A 27,345-nucleotide genomic window follows, 5' to 3' on the forward strand; every position below is an offset into this window, starting at 1 on the left:
AGCTCCTAGAGCTTGAATTCTATGAAAGATGATGGCCATAACTCCTAGAGCTTGAATTCTATGCTGTTGCAAACTACATCCTAGAAAATGTGGTGTACAATTCCCCTCCAAAGCCCCAGGCTAAGGCTCACTTTAATCTCTTCCTCTCCTGGCCTTGGACTCTGCAACTTATTTCATTCAAGGAGGTGCTGATATTTTCAAAGCTCCTTGCTGATAGAGACGGAATTCTCAATAGGAATTGTTTAGTAATTTATCAGCAGGAATTTATGGTACAAACCTAGTAGAGAAAAGCAATGCTTTTGAAAATTACTGAATTATACCATAATACTTAAACTTTCATGACTATACTGTGATATCCACAACGGCAGGAATCTTTATTTCATTTAGTGTTGTATCCCGAGTCTAGAACAGAGCCTTGTGTAAGAGGCACTCAGCAGTGGAATGGAAGAATTGCTAAAAGCCACATAAATGCATGTTAAAAGGGAGAAAGCACTGGATAGTGAGCACAGAGAGTGGGTGGTCTACTCCCCTTCATTTTTATAAATAAGGAAAGAGGGCTCAGAGAGATTGAGTTAGAATACATTTTTTATAGACTTTATTTTTTAGAACAATTTTAGGTTTACAGGAAAATTGAAAAGATAGTACAGAGAGTTCTGTCTTTACCTCACATCCAGTTACTAACATCATACTTTAGTATGGTACATTTGTCACAATTGATGAGCCAATATTAATACATTATCACTAACTAAAGTCTAAACTTTACTCAGATCTCCTTAGTTTTTACCTACAGTCCTTTTTCTGTTCTAGGATCCTATGCAGGATACCATGTGACATTTAGTCATCATGTCCCCTTAGCCTCCTCTAGACTGGGACGGTTTCTTAGACTTTGTTTTGGATGACTTTGGCAGTTTTGAGGAGTACTGGTTAGGTCCTTTGTAGAATGCCCCTCTGTTGGAATTTGTCTGGTGTTTTCCTCATGGTTAGACTGGGTATGGATTTCTGGAGGAAGACACAGAGGTAAACTGCCATTTCCATCACATCGTATCCAGCGTACATACTAGCGACATGATTATCATGGATGATGCTGACCGCTGTCACCTGGCTGAGGTGGTGTTAGGTTTGTAAGCTATAAAGTTCCCTTTCCCCCACTTCCATGCTGTGCTCTTCGGAAGGAAGTCCCTACGTGCAGCCCGCACTTAGAGAGTGGGGAGTCATGCTCCCTCTCCTCGAGGGTGGAGCACCTACAGAAATTATTTGGAATTCTTCTGCATGAGAGATTTGTCTCTTTTCCTGTATTTATTAAGTAATTTAGTCATTTTTTAATATCAGTGTGGATTTTATTTTATATTTTGGCCTATGATCCAATACATCTTTATTTATTTTGTTTCTCAAATTGTTCCAGCTTTAGCCATTGGGAGCTCATTCAGTTGGCTACTGTGTCCCTTTGAGATACCCCATCAACAGAGGGTTTTTATTTTGAGCGCTTCCTTACTTTTTTGGCACTCTAAGATGTTTCAGCTTCTTCATCTTGTACATTTTCTGCTCCAGTCCTAAATGAGCCTTTTTCCCAAGGTGCCCTGGTTCCTTTTATTTGAGAATAGTATTATAAACCAAGATCTGAGTGCTAGGTGTGCTCATTGCTACTGGGGTTACAAGTACAGTTTTAAGATAATTTTATCAGTACTGCTTAATTCTGCTCTATACTACTCCAGTCCCTATGAATAACTCAGAGTATCCAGAAAGCATGGGCATCTCATTAAACAACAGCCTTTTCCTTTGATACAGTTTAGAGGTCTAGACTAATCAGTTCTAATCTAGTTTAAATTTTAAGCGCTTGGCTTTGAATTTCCATTAAATAGAATAAAGTAAAAAGATCCAATAACTTAAATTGGACATGTACTTAAATTATAGATTCTTGATTGTTTATCTCTAAGTACTAGCTCAAAGTCGTTGTTTTTAGTGACTTTTAATATATAATAAAGGTAAACGAATTTGTAGTTATTTAAAACATTTTTTCAAAAGGTAATACACTCACAAGGTTAAAAAATAAAGTACTATAAAAAGATATACATGGAAAAGTCACTTTCACCCAGTTTCTATCCAGCCTTTCCCCCCAACATCCACTATAGGCAGCCATTTAAATCAGTTTCTGGTGTATCCTCTGGAATTTCTTTTGCAATACAAATATGTTATTTTTCCTCCTTTCTGACATATAAAGTAGCTAGAAACATATAATACTGATTTGTTTTTGCAGGTAACACTACCTGATTATAGAACTATAAAATTTTAGAGTTGGAAGGGGCCTTATATTTTAATCCATTTATTCAGAACACTTACTGAGCTCCTATGTGCTAGGTAGGTGCTAAGCACCAGATAAGTGGAGATGAGTGAGACTTCATATTCTCAAGGAGCTCAGAGTCTGGTGAGAAATTCCTTCTATAGAATCCCTGCCTTATCACTGTGCAGCCTCAGCCTGAATCGAAGAGGGGTTCACTAGGTTCAGAGACTTTGCTCTTCATTAAACAGTTTCTCGTTTTGTTTTTGTAATTATGAGCTGAAACTTCCCTGTTTGTAACTTGTATCTCTTCTAGTTTCGACTTTTATTTCACGATGAAATATTGAACAGATTTATTATGTCTTATCTGAGTTTAATAATTCATAAGGTAGACATAGATTGGCAGTATAAGAATTTTCTTTCATTCTCCAATTAATCAAGGTCCTCCTGCCCCCTTTTGACCAGTGTCTTTTGGGGTTGAGTGATGAACTTGCCTTTGTGGATGCTGATGAAGGCACATTGATGGGTGAGACAGTGGATCTTCAACATGGCAGCCTTTTCATGAAAATGCCAAATATTGTTTCTAGCAAAGGTTAATGTCATAGTTAAATACTATAAATGTTCTAATACTACGTGAATAAATATCTAAGAAAACCATATCTTTCTTTCTTATGAAGACTTACTTTCCTAGTTCTTCCACATAAAGCTGGCTGCTCCCTACCCTGCACTCTGAGAACAGGTTGCTCAGATTTCACGTACTTCTTGGTTCCCAGGGTTTCCTACAGCACAGACTGAGCTCCTGGGAGCAGCGGTCATAGTAGTTACCACGACAGTTATCATTAATTGATTGCCCATTTTGTGCAAGACAGTGAGCGAAGCACTTTACAAAGATTATTTACTCCTCAGCACAACTCTGTAATGTTTCACAGATGATGCACCTGTGAACTGAGGTTAAATAAAAGTGATGGAGTAAGGATTGAACTCGGTTCTGTTTGACTCAAAAGCCTAAGCTCTTACCTACTCTACTTTATTTACTTGGCACCCAGGAGATAATTATTTGAAGAAATGAATGAACCGAGATCTCCCTATTCCAGGTCTTTTCACACACCTATCTCTAAGTAAACGTTTACCAGACTAATGTACATTTTGACCTCTTCCTCTATAAAGTACAAAAAATATGAAGTTTAAAAAAAATGTGCAAGGAAAGCTTAGTACTAATTTCCTGAAATTAAAAGAATGCTGCGGGCATAGCAGATCTGAGGGAGCCGGCTCTTGAGGAAACACGGTGTGGTGATGGAGCTGAACGGGAAGCGTGCACTTAAGCGTCAGATGGTTTCTCCCATCATCTCTTTTCTGTCACATCTTTCCCCAGATTACCTTGTCACTGCAAACTCCAGCATAGTGACTGTCACAGCAGGTGCACACCGGATAAGAGGAGAAACACGCCTTGAGTTAGTCCAGCGAATGTGTCCATGTTTAAATTAATGATTTTCCAGTATTATCCAATACAGTCCTCACTGTAAACTGATTATTGTTTCCAATCCAGCCCAGCTTTATTTACTGTTCAGTGGATAATTTTTCGGGGGCATGGGTGGGTTTAGTCACTTGGTAGACAAAATTATTATTATTAAATTTTAAACTACCATTATAGCCAGAATCTCCTCCTGTTTTGTTAATGTAATGTATTTTGCACAGTTGAAATCAGCGTGTGTGTACCATAGTGAAGATTTCTTTAAACTCTACTGTGTATGAAAAGATAACTTGCTTAATTGTGACATCTAGGGTTTACATTCTAAATGGCTTCTTATCTGAGCAGTTTTCCAGATTGCTGACGGTGCAGAAGTGAAAGTGGCACTAGAGTTTTCCGCCGGACTCTCCAGAATTGTGGTGGACTCCTCACTGGTGCATGCACAGAGTGGGCAAATTCAGGATATGCTTTGGAGATAAAACATGCAGGACTGCTGATAGATTGCGCGTAGTGAGGGACGGGCGGAATCAAAAACGACTCCTGGATTTTCCCCTTGAGCAACTGATTGGGTGGTGGTTCCATCTACCTGGGCTGGGGTACTTTCAAGGGGATGGCAGTCAGGGAGGGAAGCAGGAAGGGGTGTTGGGTTTGGAAAGAGAAATCAAGATTTCCAGTTGGGACATGTTAAATTTGACATATTTGAAAGGACATTCAAGAGGAAATATCAAATATCAAACAGGTAGCTGATTATGAGTCTGCAGCTCAGAAATCTAGGCTGGGATATTCAAATTACTGTACTTGAAAGTCATTTGGAATGGTTTTTCTCTGTGGGTAGGCCAAAACTGAGTGCATGTTTAAGTTTCTGCATTTTAATTTTGATATTGAGGAAGTGCTGTTTAAATTTTGTTTCATAATTTTATAAGATATTCACATAGCTCCAACATCAAATCTAGAGAACAAAAATTACTCAGAAGCCTATCTTCTGTCCCTGTCCTCTTTTCTCTAGAGCCTCCATCTCTTTATAGGTTACCATTTAAAATTTTTATTTTATCATTTATAGTGTATTGTTTCTATACACACTTTTCTCCATCTTCCTTTTTTTTTTTAACTTAATATATCATGGAGATCACTGCATAGTAGTATTTAGATATGTGATGATTACTGTAGCTTTGTGTTAAGTTTTGAAATCAGGACATGTCAAGTCTTGCAACTTTGTTCTTTTTCAAGATTGTTTTGGCTCTTCTGAGTGCTTTACATTCCCACGTGAATTTTAGAATCAGCTTGTCAGTTTCTGCAGAAAAGCCTGAGGAGATTTTGATGGGGAGTACATTGAATCTGTAGACCATTTTTGGTAGTGTTTCTGTCTTAACAATATTGTCTTCCAATCAATGCCCATAGGATGTCCTTCTAACTTATTAGGTCTTCTGTAATTTCTTTCAGCAGTGTACTATAGTTTTCAGTGTACAAATTGTGCATTTCCTTGTTAAATTTATTCCTAAGCATTTTATTCTTTTGGATGCTATTATGAATGGAATTGTTTTCGTAATTTCATTTTTGGACTGTGATTTGCAAGTCTGTAGAGATGTAGTTGGCTTTTGTATGTGATCTTGTGTCTTATTGTGCTGAACTCATTGGTTCTAATATTTTAGTAGATTCTTAGGATTTTCTATATACAAGATCATGTTGTCTGTGAATTTAGTTTTATTTTTCCTTTCTAATTTGGATGCCTTTATTTCTCTGTCTTGCCTAACTGCCTTGGCTAGAACCTCCAGTACAAGGACGCACAGAAGTGGGAAGAGTGGGCACAATTGTTCACAATTTTAGGAGGAAAGCATTTAGTCTTTCACCATTCAGTATAATGTTCGCTGTAAGGTTCATAGATGCTCTTTGTCATATCAAGGACGTTCCCTTCTATTTCTAGTTTGTTGAGGGTTTTTTTCTTTTTATCATGAATGGGTGTTGGATTTTGTCAAATGCTTTTTCTGCGTCTATTGAGATAACCATGTGTTTTTGTCCTTCATTCTGTTAATGTATTATATTAATTGATTTTTGGATAGTAAACCAAGACTGGGATAAATCCCACTTAGTCATTATGTTTAATCCATTTTAATGTTGCTGGATTTGGTTTGCTAACATTTTGTTGAGGATATCCACATCTATGTTATGGTCTGTAATTTTCTTGGGATGTCTTTGTCTACCTTTGGTATCAGGGTAATACTGGCCTCACAGGATGAGTAGTGAAATGTCCCCTCCTCCATTTTCTGGACGAGTTTGTGAAGGACTGGTACTCTCTGACTGTTTAGGACAATTCCCTAGTGAGCCACCTGGGCTCAGGCGTAGCTTTTGGGAAGATTTCTAAGTTACTGATTTAACCTTTCTGCTGTACATCTTTCTGTACATTCAGATTTTCTATCTGAGTCAGTTTCAGTAGTTTTTGTCTTTCTAGGAATTTACCTTTTTTGTGTAAGCTATCTAATTTGTTGGCGTAAAGTTGTTCATAGTATTCCCATAAAATCCTATTCTTTTCCTAAGGTCAACAGAATGGTCCTTTCTTTCATTCCTCATTTTAGTAACTTGACTCCTTCTCTCTTATTTTCTTGGTCAGTCTAACTTGGCCAGTCATTTTTCAATTTTGTTGATTTTTGGTGTAATTAATTTTCTCTGTTGACTTTGTTTCATTTTTATTTCCATTCTAATCTTTATTATTTCTTCTGTCTTTGGGTTTAGTGTGCTCTTCTTTTTCTTTTTTTTAACTTAAATTCAATGTGTAACATTGTGTAAGTTTAAGTGTACAGCATGTTACTTTGATGTGCATATATATTTAATACGATTGCTGTGTAGCAATATTTATCACATAATTATAGTACAAAATTAATGTCTATATTCATTATACTGTGCATTAGATCCCTGTGGCTTATTTACTACTCATTACACGTTTGTACCCTTAAACACCATCATTCTTATCGTACCCCCTTGTTTCTTAAGATGATAAGTTAGATTATTGATTTGAGATCTTCATTGTTTCCTAGTGGGCATTTACAGCTGTTGATTTCCCTTTAAGCACCGTATGAGCTGCATTTTATAAATTTTGGTATATTGTTTCTGTCTCAAATATTTTAAAATTTTTCTTGTCATTTTTCTTTTACTTTTTTCAAGGAACAAGACAAAGTTTTTTATTTGTTCATTTCCTGCATTTGAAGTACTCCTTGATGACATCCTTGGCTTCAGTTGCTTTGCCATAGTTCTTAACTACCACACAACTGCAACCAACTGCTTTTTAAGGTTTTCCCTCTGTCAATTTCAGAGGCCTCCCCATCCCCCTAGTTTCATGTTGTCATCAGTCTTAATTAGATTGATTTGGTGTTCAGCACAAAGAGCCTCCACCAGTTTGACACAAAGAGGCTCATCAAGGTTGAATGCAAACACACACGATGGGCTTGGCACTTATCTAAGGCTCCGCGTCTTCAAGAATACCACAGGGCAGGCCGTCATGGATGGCACCTCTTGAAACAGTATTAATGTTCATTACGCCTCCAGCAGCAGTGCCTTCCCCAACCACGGCGGAGGCTTAAGGGTGGAGCCACATCTTGAATGCACAGAGTGTCTACCTCTGCCTGACTTGGTGGTGGCGGGGAAAGCCTCTTATGATTTCTTCTTGACCCATTGGTCACTTAGTTGTGTGTTTTCATTTCCAGATATTTGTGAATTTCTCAGGTTTCCTTATGCTGTTGATTTCTAATTTAATTCTTTTGTGGTATGAGAATATCCTTTATGATTTCAGCTCTTTTAAATTTGTTGAGATTTTGCAGCCTAGCATATAGCCTATCATGGAAAACATTCTGTGTGCACATACTCTGCTGTTGTTGGAGTTCTCTGAGATGTCACTTACTTCCAATCGGTTGATAGCGTTGTTCAAGTCTTCTGTGTCCTTGCTGACTATCTGAATGGTGGTTCTATCCATAAGCAAGAGTGGGGGGTCGACGTTTTCAGTTATTGAAACTGGCTGCTTCTCCCTTCAGTTTTCTCAGTTTTTGCTTCATGCATTTTAGGACCTATGTTTATAATTGTTATATCTTCCTGACGAATTAATCTTTTTGTTATTATAAGATATCCCTCTTTGTTTCTATAAAACATTTTTTCCCCCTTAAACTTTTGTCTGATTTGGTAGAGCTACTCAGTTTCCCTTGTGGTTGCTATTTGTATGGTGTATCATTTTCCATCTTTTTACTTTCAACCTACTTCTATCTTTAAAGTGTGTCTCTTCTAGGGAGCAACATAGTTACATCTTGTTTTATCCAATTTGAAAATCTCTGCCTTTTGAATGGATTGTTCAGTTTATTCACATTTACTGTTTGTATTGATAGGTTTGGATGTATGCCTGCCATTTGCTATCTGCTTTCTGTATGTCTTAGGTCTTCTTTTGTTCCTCAGTTCCTCCTTTACTGACTTTGTTTGCATTAAGATTTTTTCTAAATTACCATTTTAATTCCTTAATTAATTTTTAACTGTTTTTTGAGTCTTTTTTAGTTGTTGTTCTTGGAGTTACGTTAGCTTAATGTACCAGGATTTACTTCACATTTTGCACACTAAGTTCCAATAAATTATAGAAGCTTTGCTTTGTTATAGCACCAATCCCTCTCCCACTTTTGTGCTATTATTGCTGTATATATCTATATATATATTACAAATTCAACAATACAGTGTTATAATTATTGCTTTATATAATGTCTTTTGTAGAAGTTAAAGGAGAAAAATATACATTTATAAAGTTTTTTTATATTAACTTATTTTTCATTTCTGGTATTCTTAATTTCTTTTGTCTAGATTTGAGTTAGTCTGATGTCACTTCCTTGCTTTACTCTAGCTTCTTTCCTTTCTTCCTCCTCTGGGTTGTTACTGTCAAATACCTTGTATCTCTGTATCTTGTAGGCCCAACCATAAGTTTTATATTGTCTTATGCTGTTGTATTTTAAATAAAAGAGGTATCTGTGTGTGTATATATATATAAAAAATATATAAATGTTTATATATAATACACAAATTATTATATGTATATGTAAATTATACTGATAGTTGCTGCATAATCACTATTGCCGGTGCTCTTTATTTCTTCATGTTGATTTGAATTGCTGCCTGGTGTCGCTTCCTTTCAGCCTGATGAACTTCCTTTAGTATTTGTGGTCGAGCAAGTCTGCTGCTAGCAGTGAATTCTCTTTGTTTATTGGGGAATGTCTTTATTTTGCCTTCATTTTTGAAATAGAAATTTGTTGGATATAGGACTCTTGGCTGAGTTTCTCTTCCAGCACTTTGAATGTCATTCGGCTGTCTTCTGGCCTCCATTGCTTTAGATTTGAAGTCATCTGTGAACTTATTTTGGTTCCCTTGTGTGCAATGTCTCTTTTCTCGTTATTTCCAATATTTTCTATGGTTTTTAACAGTTTGACTGTGATGTGTCTAAGTGAGAATCTCTTTGAGTTTATCCTACTTGGAGTTTCTTAAGCTTCTTGGATGTGTAGATTAATGTTTTTCATATTTTGGAAGTTTCAGCCATTAGTTCTTCAAATAATTTTTCTACTCCTTTCTCTCCTCTCCTTCTGGTACTACCATAACACATATGTTGGTGTCCCAAGTCTCGGTTGTTTTTTCTTTCTGTTAATTCATTTCAATAGTTTGTAGATTATCAAACACTTCCTATTAGACAATTCTACCATCTCCAAATAAGGACTTTTGCCTATTCTTAAGACCTTTATCTTTTTCCTGTCCTATTGCTTTAGCTAGAAGTATCTGCAATACAATGTTAAATAGAAACAGTGATAGTGGGTATCCTTGTGTTGTTCCTGACTGTAATGAAAACCTTTGTAACTTTTCTTCATTATGTATGATTTTTGAATTCTGATCCATACCTTTTTCAGGTTAAGGAAGTTTTCTTTTTTCCCTAGATTCTTGAGTTTTTAAAAAGTCTGAATGGGTTTGGAATTTCATCAGGTTTTTCTACAATTCAAATGATCATACGTATCTTTTTCTTTAAATCTCATGTGATATATTAATAGATTTTCTGATATTGAACCATTTTTACATTTCTGGGGTAAACCCTACTTGGTCATGAAGTATTTTTCAAAAATCCCAGTTAATTATGTTTGCTAATAGTTTAATACTTGTGCATCTATGTAAAGACATGATAATGACTTTATTATTTTTCATGCAGTCATTTCTCAGTTGTGGTATCAGGGTCTTACTGTGCCCACCAAAATCTTTTTCCTGTTTTCTAATAAAATAGGTTGCATGAGATAAGAATGAACTGTTCCTTGAAGGTTTGATAAAACACATTTATAAAAGTTTGAAATGGTGAAGGGATAGATTTTTGAAGGAAGTTCATTAATGTATATCTGTTTATTCAAATTTTCCATTTCATCTTACGTCATTTTAGGAAGTTTTCTAGAGTTCTTAATTTCTTCCAAGTTTTTAATTATACTGGCATGTGTTTCATATTTTATGACTTTTAAAATCTCTGCTCTATCTGTGATTACCTCTCTTGTTTCCTAATCTTATTTGCTTGCAACCTTTCCCCTTTCCCCCCTAGTTTTGCTAGATATTTTTCTAATTTATTAGTCCCCCTCTCCCCAAGAATTAGCTTTCTATTTTATTGATACTTTTTTAAATCTTATTGCTTTCTGCTCTTTACTTTTTACTTTATGATTGATTTTTGATGTTTCTTGAATATAAATTTACAAGTATCACTTTTTTTTGGTTCTGTGGTGCTTTGTTTTGTGGTACATTTCTAAATATTTTGTAATTCTTAGTTTTATTTCCTCTGTAACTCATTAAGTAATTTAATAGTATCCTTTTAGCTTTGCAACATTCTAAAATTGCTTTTTGGGGCCAGCCTGGTGGCATGGTGGTTAAGTGTGCATCCTCCACTTTGGCGGCCTGGGGTTCACATGTTCAGATCCCAGGCATGGACCTACACACCGCTCATCAAGCCGTGCTGTGGCGGCATCCCACATAGAAAAAATAGAGGAAGACTGGCACAGATGTTAACTCAGGGACAGTCTTCTACAAGAAAAAGAAAAGAGATATTTAATCATAAAGTAAAATAGTTCCTGGGTGGGGAAAAAGGACTTTTATTCCTCTTTAGGCCTTGTAGTAATATTCTAATTTATAGCACATTTATTATTTTTATAGTAATCTGCCAGAAATACAAATTTGAAAAAGGTGAGAATGTTATTATAATCCTACATACTGATGGTTAAGATTATAAGGCTTTCTTAATCCAGCACCAAGTAACGTGATATACTTCATATTTAACTTGTGACACTCTCGTTCAGAAAGCTAGGTATTCTAATTCAAGTAACATGAACTCTTCATATTAACAGGAGAAAATGAAAGGGAAGAGGAGGGTGCTATGGTGACAGCAGTCCTTTCTCTCTTTGTTCCTTCTGGCTAAGAGCCTGGAAATCCATCTAATATAAACCCTGGCTCTGGAAAAGGACTTGAAAGGACAGAAGTTAAAACTTATCTATAGTTTAAAGTTTAAAACTCACTTTCGTGTTTGGAGAATCTCTGCCAAGATGACAGACTGTGGGGCTCATCCCTGGGGATTTTAATTTAGCAGATTTGGGGTGGGACTTAGACATCCGAATTTTTTGATAGTTCTGTTGAACATTCCTAGTTGAAAACCACTCAGGGCAATTATAATAGTTTTGCTAAGTTTAAAAAAAATCCTGTTACATAATACCATGTAATAAGTGGATTTTTTGGTATATTTTTCTTTTTAAACTCCTCAGCTCAGGAGCTGCCTTTTTTTCTTTTTTGGTGAGGAAGGTTGGCCCTGAGCTACCGTCTGTTGCCAATCTTCCTCTTTTTCTTTTTCTCCCCAAAGCCCTAGCACTTAGTTGTATACCCTAGTTCTAAGTCCTTCTAGTTCTTCTATGGGGGATGCCACCACAGCATGGCTTGATGAGCGGTGTAGGTCTGCACCCGAGATCTGAACTGGTGAGCCCTGGGCCACCAAAGTAGAGCATGAGAACTTAACCACTTGGCCAAGGGGCTGGCCCCTGGGTATCTTTTTCTTAGTTCCTGTGTGGAGTTAATACTGCTGGGGTCTCTGAGGATCTGAATTCAGATACAGAAACTGACAAAGATACTGAGCAGTGGGAAAATGTTCACAAAGAAGTGGTTGCCACATAACATGTTAATTTTGCATTTTCAGTACCTTGGAAGATAGTCGTGAGCCTGATTTCTGCCAGAGAGATGAGATTAGGTCCTTTAACTATGTTATTATGTTTTCTGTGCTTTTCTTCCATTAGCACTTTGACTTTTATTTTTGTGTGATCTTATTCCCCAGCAGTCAGGGACTGAGTCTGTCTTGTTCATTGCTGAGCCTAACTCAGTGTCTACCACACAGTAGCCACTCACTTGTTGACTGACAATATATTCTTTTAAACTGTTGCTATTTAGTCTTTACGGCTAGTGGTGAAATCGATTTCATAGTAAATTCTGGATCTCTGTACTTACCCTCATAACTCTATTTACCTTAAATAACCGATAAGAAATTTCTAGGAGAAATTACGGATGAAAACATTTCAGTTTTGTGGCATTGTCATGTAGGTTGCCACAAAATGATGTTTAATGACAAGTATTTCTTCTAAACTTCTTATGCTCATGATTTCTTCTAACTCCACCGTGGCTATGAGATGATTAAAAAGAAAGGCTAGGTGGGGCCAGCCCCGTGGCTGAGTGGTTAAGTTTGCACACTCCACTGCAGAGCCCAGGGTTTCGCTGGTTTGAATCCTGGGTGCGGACATGGCACTGCTCGTCAGGCCATGCTGAGGTGGCATCCCACATGCCACAACTAGAAGGACCCACAAGTAAGAATATACACCTATGTACTGGGGGGCTTTGGGGAGAAAAAGGAAAAAATAAAATCTTAAAAAAAAAAAAAAAGAAAGGATAGGGGCCAGTCTGGTGGCTGAGTAGTTAAGTTCATGTGCTCTGCTTTGGCGGCCTGGGGTTTTGCCGGTTCAGATCCCAGGTGTGGACATGGCACCACTCATCAGGCCATGCTGAGGCGACAACCAGAGGCACCCACAACTACAATATACAATTATATACTGGGGAGCTTTGGGGAGAAGACGAAGAAGAAAAAAGAAAGGATAGACTCCTTGGGGTGACACCCTATCTGTAGCTGATTTAACAGAAGTTATTTTGAAGAATCTTAGGAGAGTGCATAAGTAAGGCAGGATGTTCATGTTCGAAAAATTATTTAACATTAATGTAAAAAAAGGATAAAAGAGACTTTACGAGGGACAATTAACTTTTTTTTTTTTAAAAGATTGGCACCTTAGCTAACTACTGTTGCCAATCTTCTTTGTTTTTTCTGCTTTTTCTCCCCAATTCCCCCCAGTACACAGTTGTATATTCTAGTTGTGGGTCCTTCTAGTTGTGGCATGTGGGATGCCACCTCAGCATGGCCTAATGAGCAGCGCCATGTCTGCACCCAGGATCTGAAGGGTGAAACCCTGGGCCACCGAAGCGGAGCACGTGAACTCAACCACTCGGCCACAGGGCCGGTCCTGACAATTAACTGTTGAGGTTGATCTTGTGGAAGCGCCTCTCCTCCTAAAGTCTGTTCTTTGTTGCTGCTGAAGAGGGAGAGACAGAGAAAGGGGCGGGTGAGGAGAGACCTATCTTTGCAGACCTTTGTCCTGGGCTAGTGTAGTATTTCTTATTACATTCAATTAGGTAAAAGGAAATCTTCTTGCATCTTTATTATTTAACTGAGTCGACTAAGTTTACAAAATATCTTGTAACACTGGGAGCCACTGTGGGTAACCACTGTGCTCCATTTTGAGTTGTTTTTTAACAGTTCCAATTATGTCCAATAAAGCGACCTAGGAAAGAAGGACTAGTCACAAAAGTATTGGCATTAGTCTCCTGGAGACGGGGAGGCTGGGGCCTGGGTAAGATCCCACTGCTGGTCTGAATGGGAGAGGGTAAAGCAAAATGGAATTAAATCACTGGGAATAAAGCAATGGGAATTTTGAAGTGGTTTCCTGACAGGAAGAGGTTTCGGGGGCAAGGAGATAGGAAAAGGAGAGTAGGTCCCAGCCAACATGGCGAGAGGCTGGGCCTATGTGGAAAGATGGCTGATGAATCTGAACAATAAATATGTTTAATCATCTGTTTAAATTGTTCTCTATCTTGGTGGTCTATTTTTCTGCCACAATTTGTACTCCAAATCTGTTCCATACTCCTTCACCCAGCAACTGTTGTTTCTCATATCGCAGACCTTTGTTGGAAGTAAGAAAGAAAAAGCACTAATTAAGTCATTACGCTCAGGGCCTCTATGGAATAAATGAAGACGTATTCCTTAGTGTGCCGTGCACCCTGGAGAGACTGGTATTACAGCCCTTGTAAAGGTAAAGCTGAGCCCTGAAGAGGAGGCTCATTTGAAAAAGGAGAGAAACTCTTTGGGAAGTTCAGGAGAACCTCCAGCTTTAAAGGGGCTTAAAGCTACCATTCTGAAATTATCAAAGACGACAGTAGTTATAGGATTATCTATGTCAACCTTTTGAATAAACTTGAATTCCTGAAAGTTGGAGAAAGGGAAAGGGGAAGAGTGACTCCTCTGTTAGCCCTCCAGCTCCTTTACTTAGCCTCTAGATGTTGGATGATATTTTTTTTACAATTCCTAAGTGACTGCATCAAAGAAGGTGTTTTGGTACCTGTGGTGTATCAGTACGTGCCTTGTATATACATATAGTTGCCATTTGGTCCAAAAGAATGTATGGTGTGTTTATTGTGTTACAGAAACTGATTCTTTGCATCAAGTATATGCTGATTCATTCTGGCTGGCTGATACCTATATTCACTTATTGCTATAAAAAAGCTGTGACTGCCTCCACAATGTAAAAATAAAAGTATGTATACACAAAAATAACTAAACGTTAGTTCCAGTCCTAACAAAAATTAAACGTTGATTTGATCTTGCTAGTTTTTGTTCTGATAATTTTTACTAGTGGATCCTAGTTTCTTAAGACAAGATCTTAACCGTATGAACCCGCCAGTGATGGCTGAGACCAGCTTGGCCATTTTTCTCTTGGGAGAAGTATGGAGTGGGCTGCCGGTCTCCCTAAATATCTTAAAACATCTGAAATTAGAATGTTTGTTTCTTTGTAACCTCAAGAACCTTCTAGCTCTCTCATTTTCACAGAGAAAGTTCTGTTCTACTAGACGAGCCCCGCAGGATACACAGCCTATTGGGTGGTGACAATCTTGGTTATAGTTACACACCAGGAAGACTGACTTCAAATGACCGTGAGAGCAGGGAGGCAGTGTACACTGCTGATGCCCGCAGCTGCAAAGGGCAAGGGATGGCAGGGACCGCCAAGGCTCCCTGGTTGTCTAAGCATCAAAGTTTACTGATAAAGGGAAACAGAACAAGGAGCAGGGATAAAGGGGAACAACAAATCGGTACTTACAACATCCACACCACAATCAACTGGGGAAGTCTCGCTGAGGAAAGGACGCTTTGCCTCAGACCCGGACAATCGGCACTCCTACCCGCTGTACAAACTACCGGGACTTCCCCGGCTGATTGTGGTGTGGATGTTGTAAGCACCGATTTGTTGCTCCCTTTTATCCCTGCTCCTTGTTCTGTTTCCCTTTATTAATAAACTTTGATGCTTAGACAACCAAGTAGCCTTGGAGGTACCTGTCATTCCTTGCCCTTTGTAGCTGCGGGCAACAACTGTCCTTCCCTCCGTCACTGTGGCCAGACCATTGTACCTAGATCATTAGTTCTCAGGTGTATAGCTTGCCACTCTGCTCCTTTCTTCTTGATGGAAACACAGTTTTGAACCATAAAGGCCTAGAGAGGAAATAAATCCAGGCAGGGACTGGTAGGAGGGTACCACCCAGGACCTTTCACCAAATAAGTCATTCAAATCCTTCAATTTCAAATATTTGAAAATTTACATTTCTAGGTGGTATATCCCATATTAAATAGAATTCACTCTATATGCCATAAATAATGCTAAATTTCAACTTATGATGGATATTATGCTTTGTTTGCTAAATTAAAAGCCAGGCTTCTTATTAAGGCTTCATGGATTTTTCCTAAAGATGTTCAATAAAGAAGAGAAAAATTATGCAACAAATTTTATTTACCATAGTCAGTCCCAACATTCAGCACAAAAAGAGTTTACAGAGGATAGAAAGTGCATTAATAAAAGCCAGTCTTTACCAAAAGAAAACAGAAAATAGATTATTGATTCAAAATATTTTACACTTGAATGATAAACGGCAATAACTTATTCTGGGCACCTACTAAGAGAAAGGAAGAGAAGAAAAGAATACTTTAAGAAGAGCTCAATCTCCAGCTGACATCAGAGCAGTCAGTAGAGGTCACTGAGACCGGCAGTCTTTCTTGCTTTTTGCATTAGTGCCCTCAGCTGGAACTGTTTACGGGACAGAAGACGCACATGCTGGGAGGGGGGAAAAAGTTGCAACAGTTTAGAATGGCTTTGATCCAGGCCCAGGCATGAAGCATTAGACAGTCTGTAACCTAGACGGGATCTAAGAACCCTAAACTCATTATATCAACCTTCCTTTGGAACCAATACCTCATTACTTGTGGCTTTTAAACCACACTAGATTGATGCTGGCAGGCTGTGTTAAGGAAGGTAGTCTTCTGAGACCCATAAAGGCTTACTTCACAGGGAAAACACCACATTGCAGAATCTGGCTCAGGAATTTGAGCTACATTTTGAGACAACCAAGATTTCAGGGAAACTGGTACTGTGATCCTAAAAAAAGCTACAAGAACTTTGGTAACTATGATTGTCCCCTCTTGGCTAAGGGGCAGGGCAGGGATGAGTAGCACAAGCCAACTTTTGTCCAGTGCCCAGCAAACAGCATGCCCCTCTTGCCTCTCCACGTGCATCTGTCTCTAGACTCTGCAACCCAAGCAGGGGATAGTGTACAGAAAGGAGGTCCTCTCTTGGGTCTCTGGTTTATACCCAGCCATTTATTTGCTTGCATCAGGTCCGTGAGTGGTTGGGCTACTCACTCATAGTGAGATAGGCAAGATCAGCGAGCCACCTGACCAGCCTCACATGTATACTGAAGAGGCTGGATTGAATATCCAAACGGTCGCTGCTACTATTCCTAACAACCATGCTCTTCGTGACCCAAGGGAGAGCAGTAGCCAGGCGTGCCTTACTGGACCTTTTCTTCATGTCTGTACAGTAACATCAAGCCTGACATAACCTTCTCACAGAGGGGCTCTAGCACCAGCAGGGCAGCCCAAGACTGCAGGACTGTTTGATCTGGAAAAACAGGTCTAAAATTATGTAACTCTAAGAAAATTAACACAAAAACAATGGGAGTGGGGCAGTCAGTGATCTCAGTTTAGATGGTGTGACCCGAAAGAACTACTAGAAATCTGCTTGTACCTCCCGATCCACCCAGGTACGGGAGCAAGAGAGAAGCATTATGTTCGGCTGGTGCTCCCTGGGGTTTGGGAGGGAATGCAGCCACTGGCCCACTCTTCTTCCCCCACTCAGACAGACCCTCAGCCCTCTGTAGGTAGGAAGACACTGCTCACAGCCATATATCTCACTCGCTGTCATCTGGGAAGACAAGGAATTTCAACCCACCCTACAGAGAAACCCTCTTGGTTTGTGGTTTTCAAGGTCAGTGCCTCTAAAACACAAGTTCCAAAATCCTGGAAAGCAGAATGAGGAAGACATACCTTCAGGAAGACATCCAGGTCTATTACTCCCCGCCTCAAAGCTTCTCCCAGGTAAAAGATAGTGTCTTCAATTGCATTTTCCTCTGCATACAGATTTAAGATCTGTTTGTACAGTGGGGCTGTGGGAATGATAACTTCATCAATATCATTGTTTTCAGATTGATTTTCCATTTTCTCCAGAGCAGAACTGAGTTCTTCATCCTTCTTTCTCAAAAGTTCTATGTTTTTATCAACCTCAGCCTGAAAACAGAACAGTCCAAGCATGATGACTTTATACTGATTGCACATAATTATCTGCTCATCACACATTTACAACTCAACTTCATAGAAACAGACTTGCTAATAAAAAAGCAATGTTTAAACAAGTCATGGATGAGATTAGTGTTTCAAATAACACATTAGTCAAAGGTAGAGAAAAAGGTGTGACCTCATGTGCTGAGTGAAAAAGGATAATGTTGGAAATAACCTGAGCTGAGCACTTTCAGTGGCAGTGATATGCTTGACACTTGTCAGTGACAAATGATACTGCAAACTAAGCCATCAGACAAGATACTTTACAGCAGGAGGTTCCTTACATGAAAATCATAAAAGGTCTTTCTTCCAAACAAGTGGGCACCGGCCACAGAGGAACAACTTGCCCAGTTTTAGAGGAGTTAGCATAGAACCCCAAACGCTTGAACTGTAGTCACAAGATATGACAGGTGATGCTGGCAGGCTCGGAACTGAACTGGTGTTACTTTCCTGAATTTAAGATAGCTAGCTACTGCAAAGCTCACTTCACATACTAGAACCATTTTGTAAGACTAATGTGTATGTACAAATCATGTTCCTGAAAAACCCTCATTCACTAACTCTTTACCTTTTCATCAAAAATCCACATTTATTGGAATAAGTGCTCCTTCACAGGAATGACAGTGGAGAGTGAAGTTGGCACTCAGATTATGCTAGTGCCTCTACAGCATTAACCAAAGTCACAGGGCCGACATACTGACTTTTCAGGGTACAGGAGTCTGATAAAAATGTGAGAAAGTTTAAAAGCTAAAGGTTGCATACACTGTGTTTACATGTAACTCTTAAGTCACCCAAATATCTGTGGATTATTAAGTTAAGAGGCCTCACTGAAGATACTTTAAAAATAGCTCAAACGACATTTGGAAACAATAAAAAAGAACTGACTCTTAAGTCTGCGCCCAAGGTCTGCAGATCTTTAACATGGCTAGAGCTCTCTAAAATTCTTATTTCCTGGGAACTGGCTCCATCAAGCACTCGGCAACAACAGTCCTCCTTTCGTCAGAACAACATCCTCCAGGGGAGGGTGCAAGCGAAATGCTCTAAATACCATCCCCTTCCAATCAACGACCAAATTCCAAACACAGTCCTCACTGTTAACCAAGCTACGGAGAAGCTACTTTCAAATGCTTAAAGACGTGTAATTTTCTGAGCTCTTACCATCCCCACAATGTCCAGGGTAACCACCGTACACATAGGACATTCTGCCATGGCTATAATTCAATCTAAAAATCACAACTGTTCCATGTGTTACTTACTACTTCTTGATCTAAACGGGTAACCATCTCTTCCAGTTTCTGGTGACCTTTTTTCAGGTCTTCCTCTGTTCGTTTCAAGGCATTGAGCTCTGCCTGGGCACGATCCATTTCCTCCTTCATCCGCCATCTCAGTTTGTCACTGACCGCGGAGATGAGAGAAGCTCGGATGGTGTCCTCGCTGATTGTGCCATCCCTACTGGGACCTGCAGGGAAAACGGCAAAAATCACTTGCTTATTTCCAGGCTCTTTCTATTCCTTTCACAGGAACCTTCAGAAACCAGGACGAAATATGAGCCGACCCTTTCAAAGTGGGAGGAAAGAAAAATTAAATATTACCATTTCATCAAAAATAACATTAAAATCTGAGTTGATTGAGAGATTACTATTAATCCATATTTACCCGCTTTCTCTACTTAAAGCCCAAACAGTTAGCTGTTTTCTCAATGAGGCAGAGGCTATGTCCCTACAAATTACAATTATTCCTAAATCTCCAACAAATGGGACAACAAATTTACACCAAAGAAAAACATGTGATTCAAGTGCAGTCCCTTCTCAGGCTCCACTGCTAAGATGAAGGAGACAGGCACCCACCGGGGAGGCCAGTAAGAGGACTGAGTGTGGGCAGAGATTCCCTAACGGACAGGTTAATAAGGCTTCCCTCCGCAAGACTCTCACTCCTTTTCTCTTTCCCAAGAATAGGAGAGAACATGAGCAAGAGAACGACATCCCAAAAATTCAACAGCTGATAAACTTGCTTATTCTCAGATTCTTTACTATTCTCTTCCAAAGGTCCCTTCCTGATCAGTGTCTTATATGATTTCCTCGCACATTTCAGATCAAATACACTTCTCTCTCAGATATTTTCTCCAAAAGGTCCTCCCTTTAACCTGAGTAGGGATACTCCTTATGACTATTCACATTCTTCAGTTAGGCTCCTAAATCAGCAAATGCAGAAATGGTATTTTGATTTTCAATTATGTTTGATGATGGAATATCATGTGGGGAATTATAAGTATATTGGACCTTTATTGCCTATAATGAATAAAGAATGATTACAGACTAACAGAAAGTATCACCTCCACATTGAGCTGAAAATTTTTATATCACCTTGACATTGAATTCCACTCATCAGAGAAACAAAAAACCCTTTAATGTGTTTGCAGAAATGTACCCAAACTCTCACCACTAATGTTCCCATCCATTACAATCCCCTTCCTGGTACCAAAGTACACTGTTTCTAAAAGGAAACTGCACTCTCCAAACTACACTGCAATGAGCTCCACGTGTGATTTTCAGTGTCCCATTTGATCACAACTCTCGCTATTCCATAAGCTGGTCTGGTTGCTCAACTTTTTAGTTTGTAGTAAAGCTGTCTTCTCCCAGAAGCTGATCCATACGCAGGTTACCCTCAGTGCTTTTCTGGGCTTTTGTAAATGACATTGGGAGACTATGTTGTTCTCAGATGTCACAGATTTTGAAAGGAAGAGTCTAAGTCTAGAATTCTGTGGGTTTTTTTCTCTTTCTCTTGTTTCCACCACAGAAGAACTACGTTTTTTTCTGACTTGGATTTTCTTCTTGCAAGTGCAAATGAGTCCAGATAGTGTCTCAAAGGCCAGGTTTTCCAGCCGAAGGACACCGCTTGTACACAGAGACAGGAAGAGCCCCACAGCAGACCCCCAGCGCTCACTGCCGCTCCCTGTTAAGAGTCTCTTTCCTGCTGGACACCTCTCGCTGAGCAGAGCCCAACAGTATCCAGCCCAAAGAGTTCACACAGAGGCAGTTCATACTTTTAGATGATTACTAACAAAAAATCCATATAGTAGATGCTTTCCAGAATTCACTTCTGATCTTACAAAAGTATTTCAGATTATTTCATATTTCTGAGAAGCAAAAGTATTAACTTTTTCAGACAACTGTGCTTTAGAATTCAGAGTTGTAAGCTGGAGGGCAAGCACATTTCCTCTGTGAAACGGAGGGCCTGTTTTTCACATCCCTGGACTCTTAACACCTAACTTTTCCAAAGTGTTCTCATCAATTCAGCAGCTACCACATCACCTCCAGGCTCATCCCCAAATCTTCTTATCGGTTTCCTCTCTGACGGCCTCTTTATTCACGTCCTCCCCTACAGACACCACCATGACTCTAGCAACCTTCCTGAACTCACCAATGCCTATCTCCATTCATTCCTTCTCGCACCTTTACCTTTGACTTCTGCTCCCGGTGAGCATCTCCCCTCAGCCCCAGCTCCTTGCCCGTCTCTTATAGTCTTGTACACAGGCTGCCTGCCAAGGTGGCTTCTTTCAAACTCTGTCAGATCACCAGGACTTCTAACTCCATGGCCTCGCCTGCCACACCTAACCAAAATCCTCAGTCCTTCTGATTCTTTCTTAAAGCCCCAAGCTGCCTTTTACCATCTTCCCACAAAGGCAAAGATCCTCAGAACATCTTCAAAGACTAAAACGATCAGATGGGACTCTCCTACTCTCTTCCCCCACTCTCCTGTGGAACGAAAATCCTCACCTCTTTAATTACATGCCCGACTCCTCACTGTTCTAAAGTACTAACCTCTCTTTCTCAGCAAGACAACTTGTTCTCCTCCAGGTCCCTTTGAAGGACTAGTTGCTTTTACGCTTTCGTCTGTCCTTCTTCCTAGTTCTAATCAGTCTACACACAATGACTGCTGTTTCCACTTTGCCTTTGTTCTTGTTCTCTGGTTAGGCTCTGCTCTTGGCTAAGGGAAGGTCCATTTATTCACCTCTCTTCCCAGCCCAGACCCTGGGGACTCTTTGAAACTCTGTTCTCTCTAGTTCTTCCCTGCTCTGGGTTCAGTCCAGTTTCCCCAACATCACTCTAACCCATGCACATTCTCAATCGGAGTGATATTGCTCCTCTAGGGGATGAAGTTTGGTTCTTAGGAGGTTAAAAAAAAAATCTTGCTCTTTTTACACATATAGTGCATAAACAGATATACAGTATAATCTGTAGCATTAACAGTTCATGGGGGAATGATTAAGAAAAAAATGCCAAAAAAGGCTCCTGAGGGGGATGATAATGAAAGAGAGGTTAAGAAACTGCTGTTACCCATTTGTGATTCTCGGGATTTTTTACCAGATGTTTTATTGCTACCGTAAACGTCTACTTGCTGGCCTTGTCACCACATCCCAGTTTCTTTCCTAAAATTATGGTCTCTTTGCTACAACACTTACGTTATGCTAATCACAACCCCTGAAGGGCCAACTCCCAGGAGGCCCTGCCAGTGACCTGGGGCTCTGACTGCCCCCAGATGATTCTCTTTCCATAACCAGCTCTCCCTCTTCCATTAAGAAACTCTGTCCAAGTCACTCTAAACTAACAAAAAGAGTAATGCTCCTGAATATCTGATTCCATCTTCTATCACTAAACACAGTTAAGGCTCATCTCCACTAATGATCTTTCCTCTGTTAACCATAATTAATCCCCCAAACACCAGCACAACAAACAGAGGCTGCTTTCTTAACAAGTCTTACTATGTTTATCAGTTTAAAAACATACTTTTCTGGAGGGAGGGACTGTAAACCCTTCCTATGCACCCCAAACACACGAGCGGCACTGCTGAGCGGTGTCCTGAATCCAGCAGAGCCAGTTACCCTCTGCAGGCTCCCTGGAGCAAAGCAGCCAAGGTTCCCGGCAAGGAGTCCTCAGGATACGCTCTTTTGGACCCTTCCTTTCTCTTACATTCTGCTGGGATGTAGAAGGTAATTATTGAAATTGCTTACAAATATATATGAGCTGCAAAATAAATGATAAGGTAGTATTAAACCAAATGAAAGATGTGATCAATATCTCTACGACCTGAAAATCGGAAGACTAAACTTCTAAAACTCTATTGCCCTGAAGGGGTGTGTATTGGAAAGGGTGTTGAAAAGTGCATAACAGAGTGAAATACTTAACATCACAGATGTCAACACTGTCACTGCTTCCATTTACTCAAACAGTTCTGTCTGAGCAGCTACCTCAATTCGGTGCTATGATCTTCAAGAGTCAAATTGGGTTTTTTGGGTAAAGATTGCCCCTAGCTAACATCTGTTGCCAATCTTTTCTTCTTCTTCTTTTCCCCAAAGCCCCCCAGTACATGGTTGTATATTCTAGTTGTAGGTCCTTCTGGCCATGCTAAGTGGGATGCTGCCTCAGCATGGCTTGATGAGTGGTGCCAGGTCTGCAAGCAGGGTCCAAAGTGGCGAAACCCTGGGCTGCTGAAGCAGAGTGTGCAAACTTAACCGCCCAGCCATGGGGCCAGCCCCCAAGAGTCAAATTCCTCAGAGGTATTATTCCTGTCTCCAAAGGGACAGCCAAATTTTTACCAGGAAGTATTACCATAATTCAATCTCTTTGACTTGCTTTGGTTTGCCATTTTTGCCATGGAGGTGAAAACTGATTTATAATTTTGATTTCTCAGAACAAATTTAAAAGACTAGAAAAAATGCAAACTGCAATTAAATCTGAGAAAATTTTATTGCAACAACTTAATACAGGGTGGAATAAACATTAAATTATTTCTGTAACAACCTACCCCTTTTGAAATACAACCCAAAGTTAAGTTTCCAACTTATTCTCTATTGAAAAACAACGAAAGATCTCAAGGTATAGGAATCCCCCACAATTCCTGGTTTGTAACATGAGTGGTGACCCAACCCATGTCTAGGTAAGCTTGTCTCTCCTTGTCCAGTGCTGCAGGCTGCCCCTCTCATCTTGAAATTACAGTATCAGGCAGGAAGTTTTGGGCAGATCCTAATCTTTTAAAAATATACCTTTTTCTTTTTTATACTCTGGGGTATTCTTTTAAAGTTAAGACAAAATACTTCATAGTTTGGTCCTGTGCAGTAAAGAATTTACCTTACCCAAAGAGAGGTCTGGCTTTTGCCCTTGGCTCCCATGGGTGATCTCTGAGCCCCTGAAGTGTCCCACCTGATAAGAGTGTTTTTGTTTACTTGGGGCCTTGGGCCAGTTCTTAACAGCTCAACCTCTGCTGGGGCTGGAGACTAAAGGTCAGTCACACAGGCAGTCTCATGGCTATGTGACCAGGCCTCAATAAAACTTCTGGACATCGAGGCCCAGGAAAGCTTCTTTGGCTGGCAATACTCCGCATAATGACTCCACTGGGAGAGGACAACTAGAAACCTCATGTCTGGAACTTTCTGGACTGCCCCATGCATCTCTTCCCTTAGCAGATTTTAATCTGTTTCCTTTAGCTGTAAGGACAGCAGCTTTCAGTGAGTTCTGTGAGTCCCAAAGAATGATCAGACCTGAGGGTGGTCTTGGGGACCCCTGAACTTGCAACTGGTGTCAGAAGTGAGGGTGGTCTTATGGACTTCCCAAACTTTACAGGTCCTTAACTGAGAGCATTTTCTTACTTAATCAAGAATTTTGCCATTCTTGGCAATTTGTAGAATAAGTCAGTCTACCTCAAATAAGGATGTGTGAAAAGGTAACATCTTTCCTCACTTACTAAATACACATAATAAAACATGCCAGAGAGTTAACTCTTATTTCATGAGAACCCTTCACAGACTCAATATGACTTAAAGACTTAGCTGTTCATTTGGACAGAATTTAGGCCGAAGCAAAATCTCTAGTTTCTTATATTGTACTAATTGATTAAGTCCTTAAAAGAGAGCAAAAAGCGCTAATTTCTACAAGAGTTTATAATTTTGTGCCCAAAGAGTGATTTACAAAATAATAGCTAGTAAAGATGGTATCTCAATAAGTCCCCAATTTATGATAAGGATGCATTAACAGTAGGAATTTTTTTTTCTGCTTTTTCTCCCCAAATCCCCCGAGTACATAGTTGTATATATTTTAGTTATGGGTCCTTCTAGTTGTGGTATGTGGGATGCCGCCTCAGCATGGCCTAATGAGTAGTGCCATGTCTGTGCCCAGAATCCGAACTGGCAAAACCCTGGGCCCCCGGAGCGAAGCAGAGTGTGCAAACTTAACCACTCAGCCACGGGGCTGGCCACAGCAGTAGGAATTTTAAAACTTGTTTCTAAAAGAATTTGTCTTATTATATTCTATATGAGATTTTATTATGCTTCTTGTGAGACAGAACAATACTTCTCGCAGAGACTGGGGACCTGAATGGTATGAATATGGTTAGGCATTCAAATGTGTGGTCAATCATACACAACAATTAAAGTGTTCCATTTATCTGTGTAGTTGTCTGAACTATTAAAGGCTTAAGGGTGTTTTTATAACTAGGCTGGATTTTTCATACACAAACATATCAACAAACTTTGTTAAAATTTTTATATTAAAATGAGTCATATTATACTGATGCTAAATTTTCAAATCACTATTTTAAAAAATACACATTTAAATCCTGGATTTATATTCTGTATCTCTTATAAAACACGTTAAGGCAAATGCTACCATACAGCACCAAATAAATCTTCAAAATAAGCCTCCAGCTAAGGCCATTAACACTCAAAATGGGAACCCAGCTGAGGCAGCAGTCGCCTGGCTTTCTATAAAGGTCACAGTTCACCTGAGGAGGCTAGAAATGCCAAGATTAAACCTAGTCCTCTCCTCTATCACAAGCAGACTTTATTATACAGTATATCTGAACATTTTAAACCTTGTACTTTCTAAAAAGAAGAGAAGAACTGTAATTAAGATCTGAAATATGAATGCCAAAAAAGCAAAGCCCAGATTAGAGTTCAAAATTCAATGAACCTTGAGACTTCAAGAGATTGTTTATATAAACAAATAAAAAAGATGTGGTGGAAGATTCTCATCTTCTTGATCATTTTTCAAACAAAAATTTTTTCCTCAAACATCTTAAGAGAAATTTTAATAATCCTTATACCTGCTGTAACAAGCCTGGACTAAGAAGCAGCTGTGGCAAACTGCCATACCTCAAGTCCCCACATGGTGACCTTCACCCATGCTGATTCAGATTTCAGAAGCGCCCTTCTACAGTTCCAGATTAGTAGCAATTGAAAAGTAACATAGATTTCGAGAAAAATCCTATGCAAAACCTCATTTAAATGCCAAGTAGAATCTGATCACTAAACTTAATCCTTAGGAAATAAGATATAATTTTTCTACAATTGGGAAATCAATACCCCACCCACTAGATCTGATAATTCAATGAATAATGTAGGCCATTATCTTCCAAGTGCGCTAGTGCACGCTACTTGATTTAAAACTATCTTTAAACACTTAAGACAATTAGTTTTATTTATCTCCCTACAGTACGTAGATGATCATACTTCCTGTAACTCCAAAGGGAGTTCATTTATATTAGAGAGAAAATACATGGTAACCTCAAAGTAAAAGACCAAATAAGTAAACATTAACTTTTCTGACCTTACCTCTAACCAGAAAAAGTGAATCACCTGCCCAGCATTTTTACTTCTGGATGTTACTTGCTTAGACCCAAACCTACATACACAAGCAGGTGTGCACTAGTACACCCACCATGAGCGGGGACCTGGGGTGCAATATCCTGGAAGGAGAGTTTCCATAAGCTAAACTCATTAATCCAGGCCGGCCAGAGAAGGAAGAGCAGTGTTGGACAAGACAGTCAAGAAAATCTTGTCATGTTTACTAGCTTCTTATCTTCAAAGGAATGTTACTCAATCAGAAGTTTTCTTCTTTTTCTGCAGTTTTTCATTTTATCTAATTTTTAAATATGAACCAACAAATGAAAAAAAACGGAGATGAAATCATTTGGTTGCAGCATTTACAGGGTTTTCCACTCCGGAATTTTAAAACAAGCCTTTAACAAAGGTAAAACTGGTTTCTCAAATGTCTGTTGATAATACCCTTCCAAACTTACTGTTTCTGATCTTTGTTTATGATTGAGTTTAGGAACAAAATCTTAAAATGACATTATTAAACTCTGAGAATGAGATATACAGTACTTGGGAAGATTTTCCAAGAGAAATTCTGTAGCAGGCATTGGCTTTAACTCAGAGGTTACCATTCACACCTTTCTAGTAAAATATGGAGTCCAGACTGTCTCCCGTTGGGTGTGTCATACCACATGACAACCCAATAATTAAGGCTGCATCTTTCAGTTATTTAGACAAAATTACACGAATTACATTAAACTCAAACATCATTCCACATAAGACTGTGCAGGTGTGCTACTTTGGACCTTGCTAGAATACAATTCTTTGTCCAAAATTATTACACATATAAGAGTATTCATACATCCAAGATGCCAGGTTAAATGTGACAAGAGGGACATTAGCAACTGAATGTTTATGTATTTCCCTAAGCATCTTGCCTGATAGCTCCCAACCCATGATTGTCCCAAAAG

The 27,345-nt window shown here is 39.3% G+C and overlaps 1 protein-coding gene and 1 pseudogene across 1 annotated transcript in view; both read right to left on the bottom strand.

The window, feature by feature from the left end:
• Positions 1–6,796: 6,796 nt before the first annotated feature.
• On the bottom strand, positions 6,797–12,046 carry LOC139084279 (small ribosomal subunit protein eS12-like; annotated as a pseudogene).
• Positions 12,047–15,889: 3,843 nt separating this feature from the next.
• TSG101 (tumor susceptibility 101) overlaps positions 15,890–27,345 on the bottom strand; it is a 51,174-nt gene continuing 39,718 nt past the window's right edge. Inside the window, exons 8-10 of the mRNA XM_070624458.1 lie at positions 19,044–19,246; positions 17,497–17,736; positions 15,890–16,228 (exon numbers count right to left, since the gene is read on the bottom strand). Of these exons, the coding sequence (XP_070480559.1) occupies positions 16,139–16,228; positions 17,497–17,736; positions 19,044–19,246 (533 nt within the window). The 3' untranslated portion in view covers positions 15,890–16,138. The remainder of the gene's footprint in view (positions 16,229–17,496; positions 17,737–19,043; positions 19,247–27,345) is intronic.

Source organism: Equus przewalskii, chromosome 6 (assembly GCF_037783145.1).
Source record: "Equus przewalskii isolate Varuska chromosome 6, EquPr2, whole genome shotgun sequence".
NCBI lineage: Eukaryota > Metazoa > Chordata > Mammalia > Perissodactyla > Equidae > Equus > Equus przewalskii.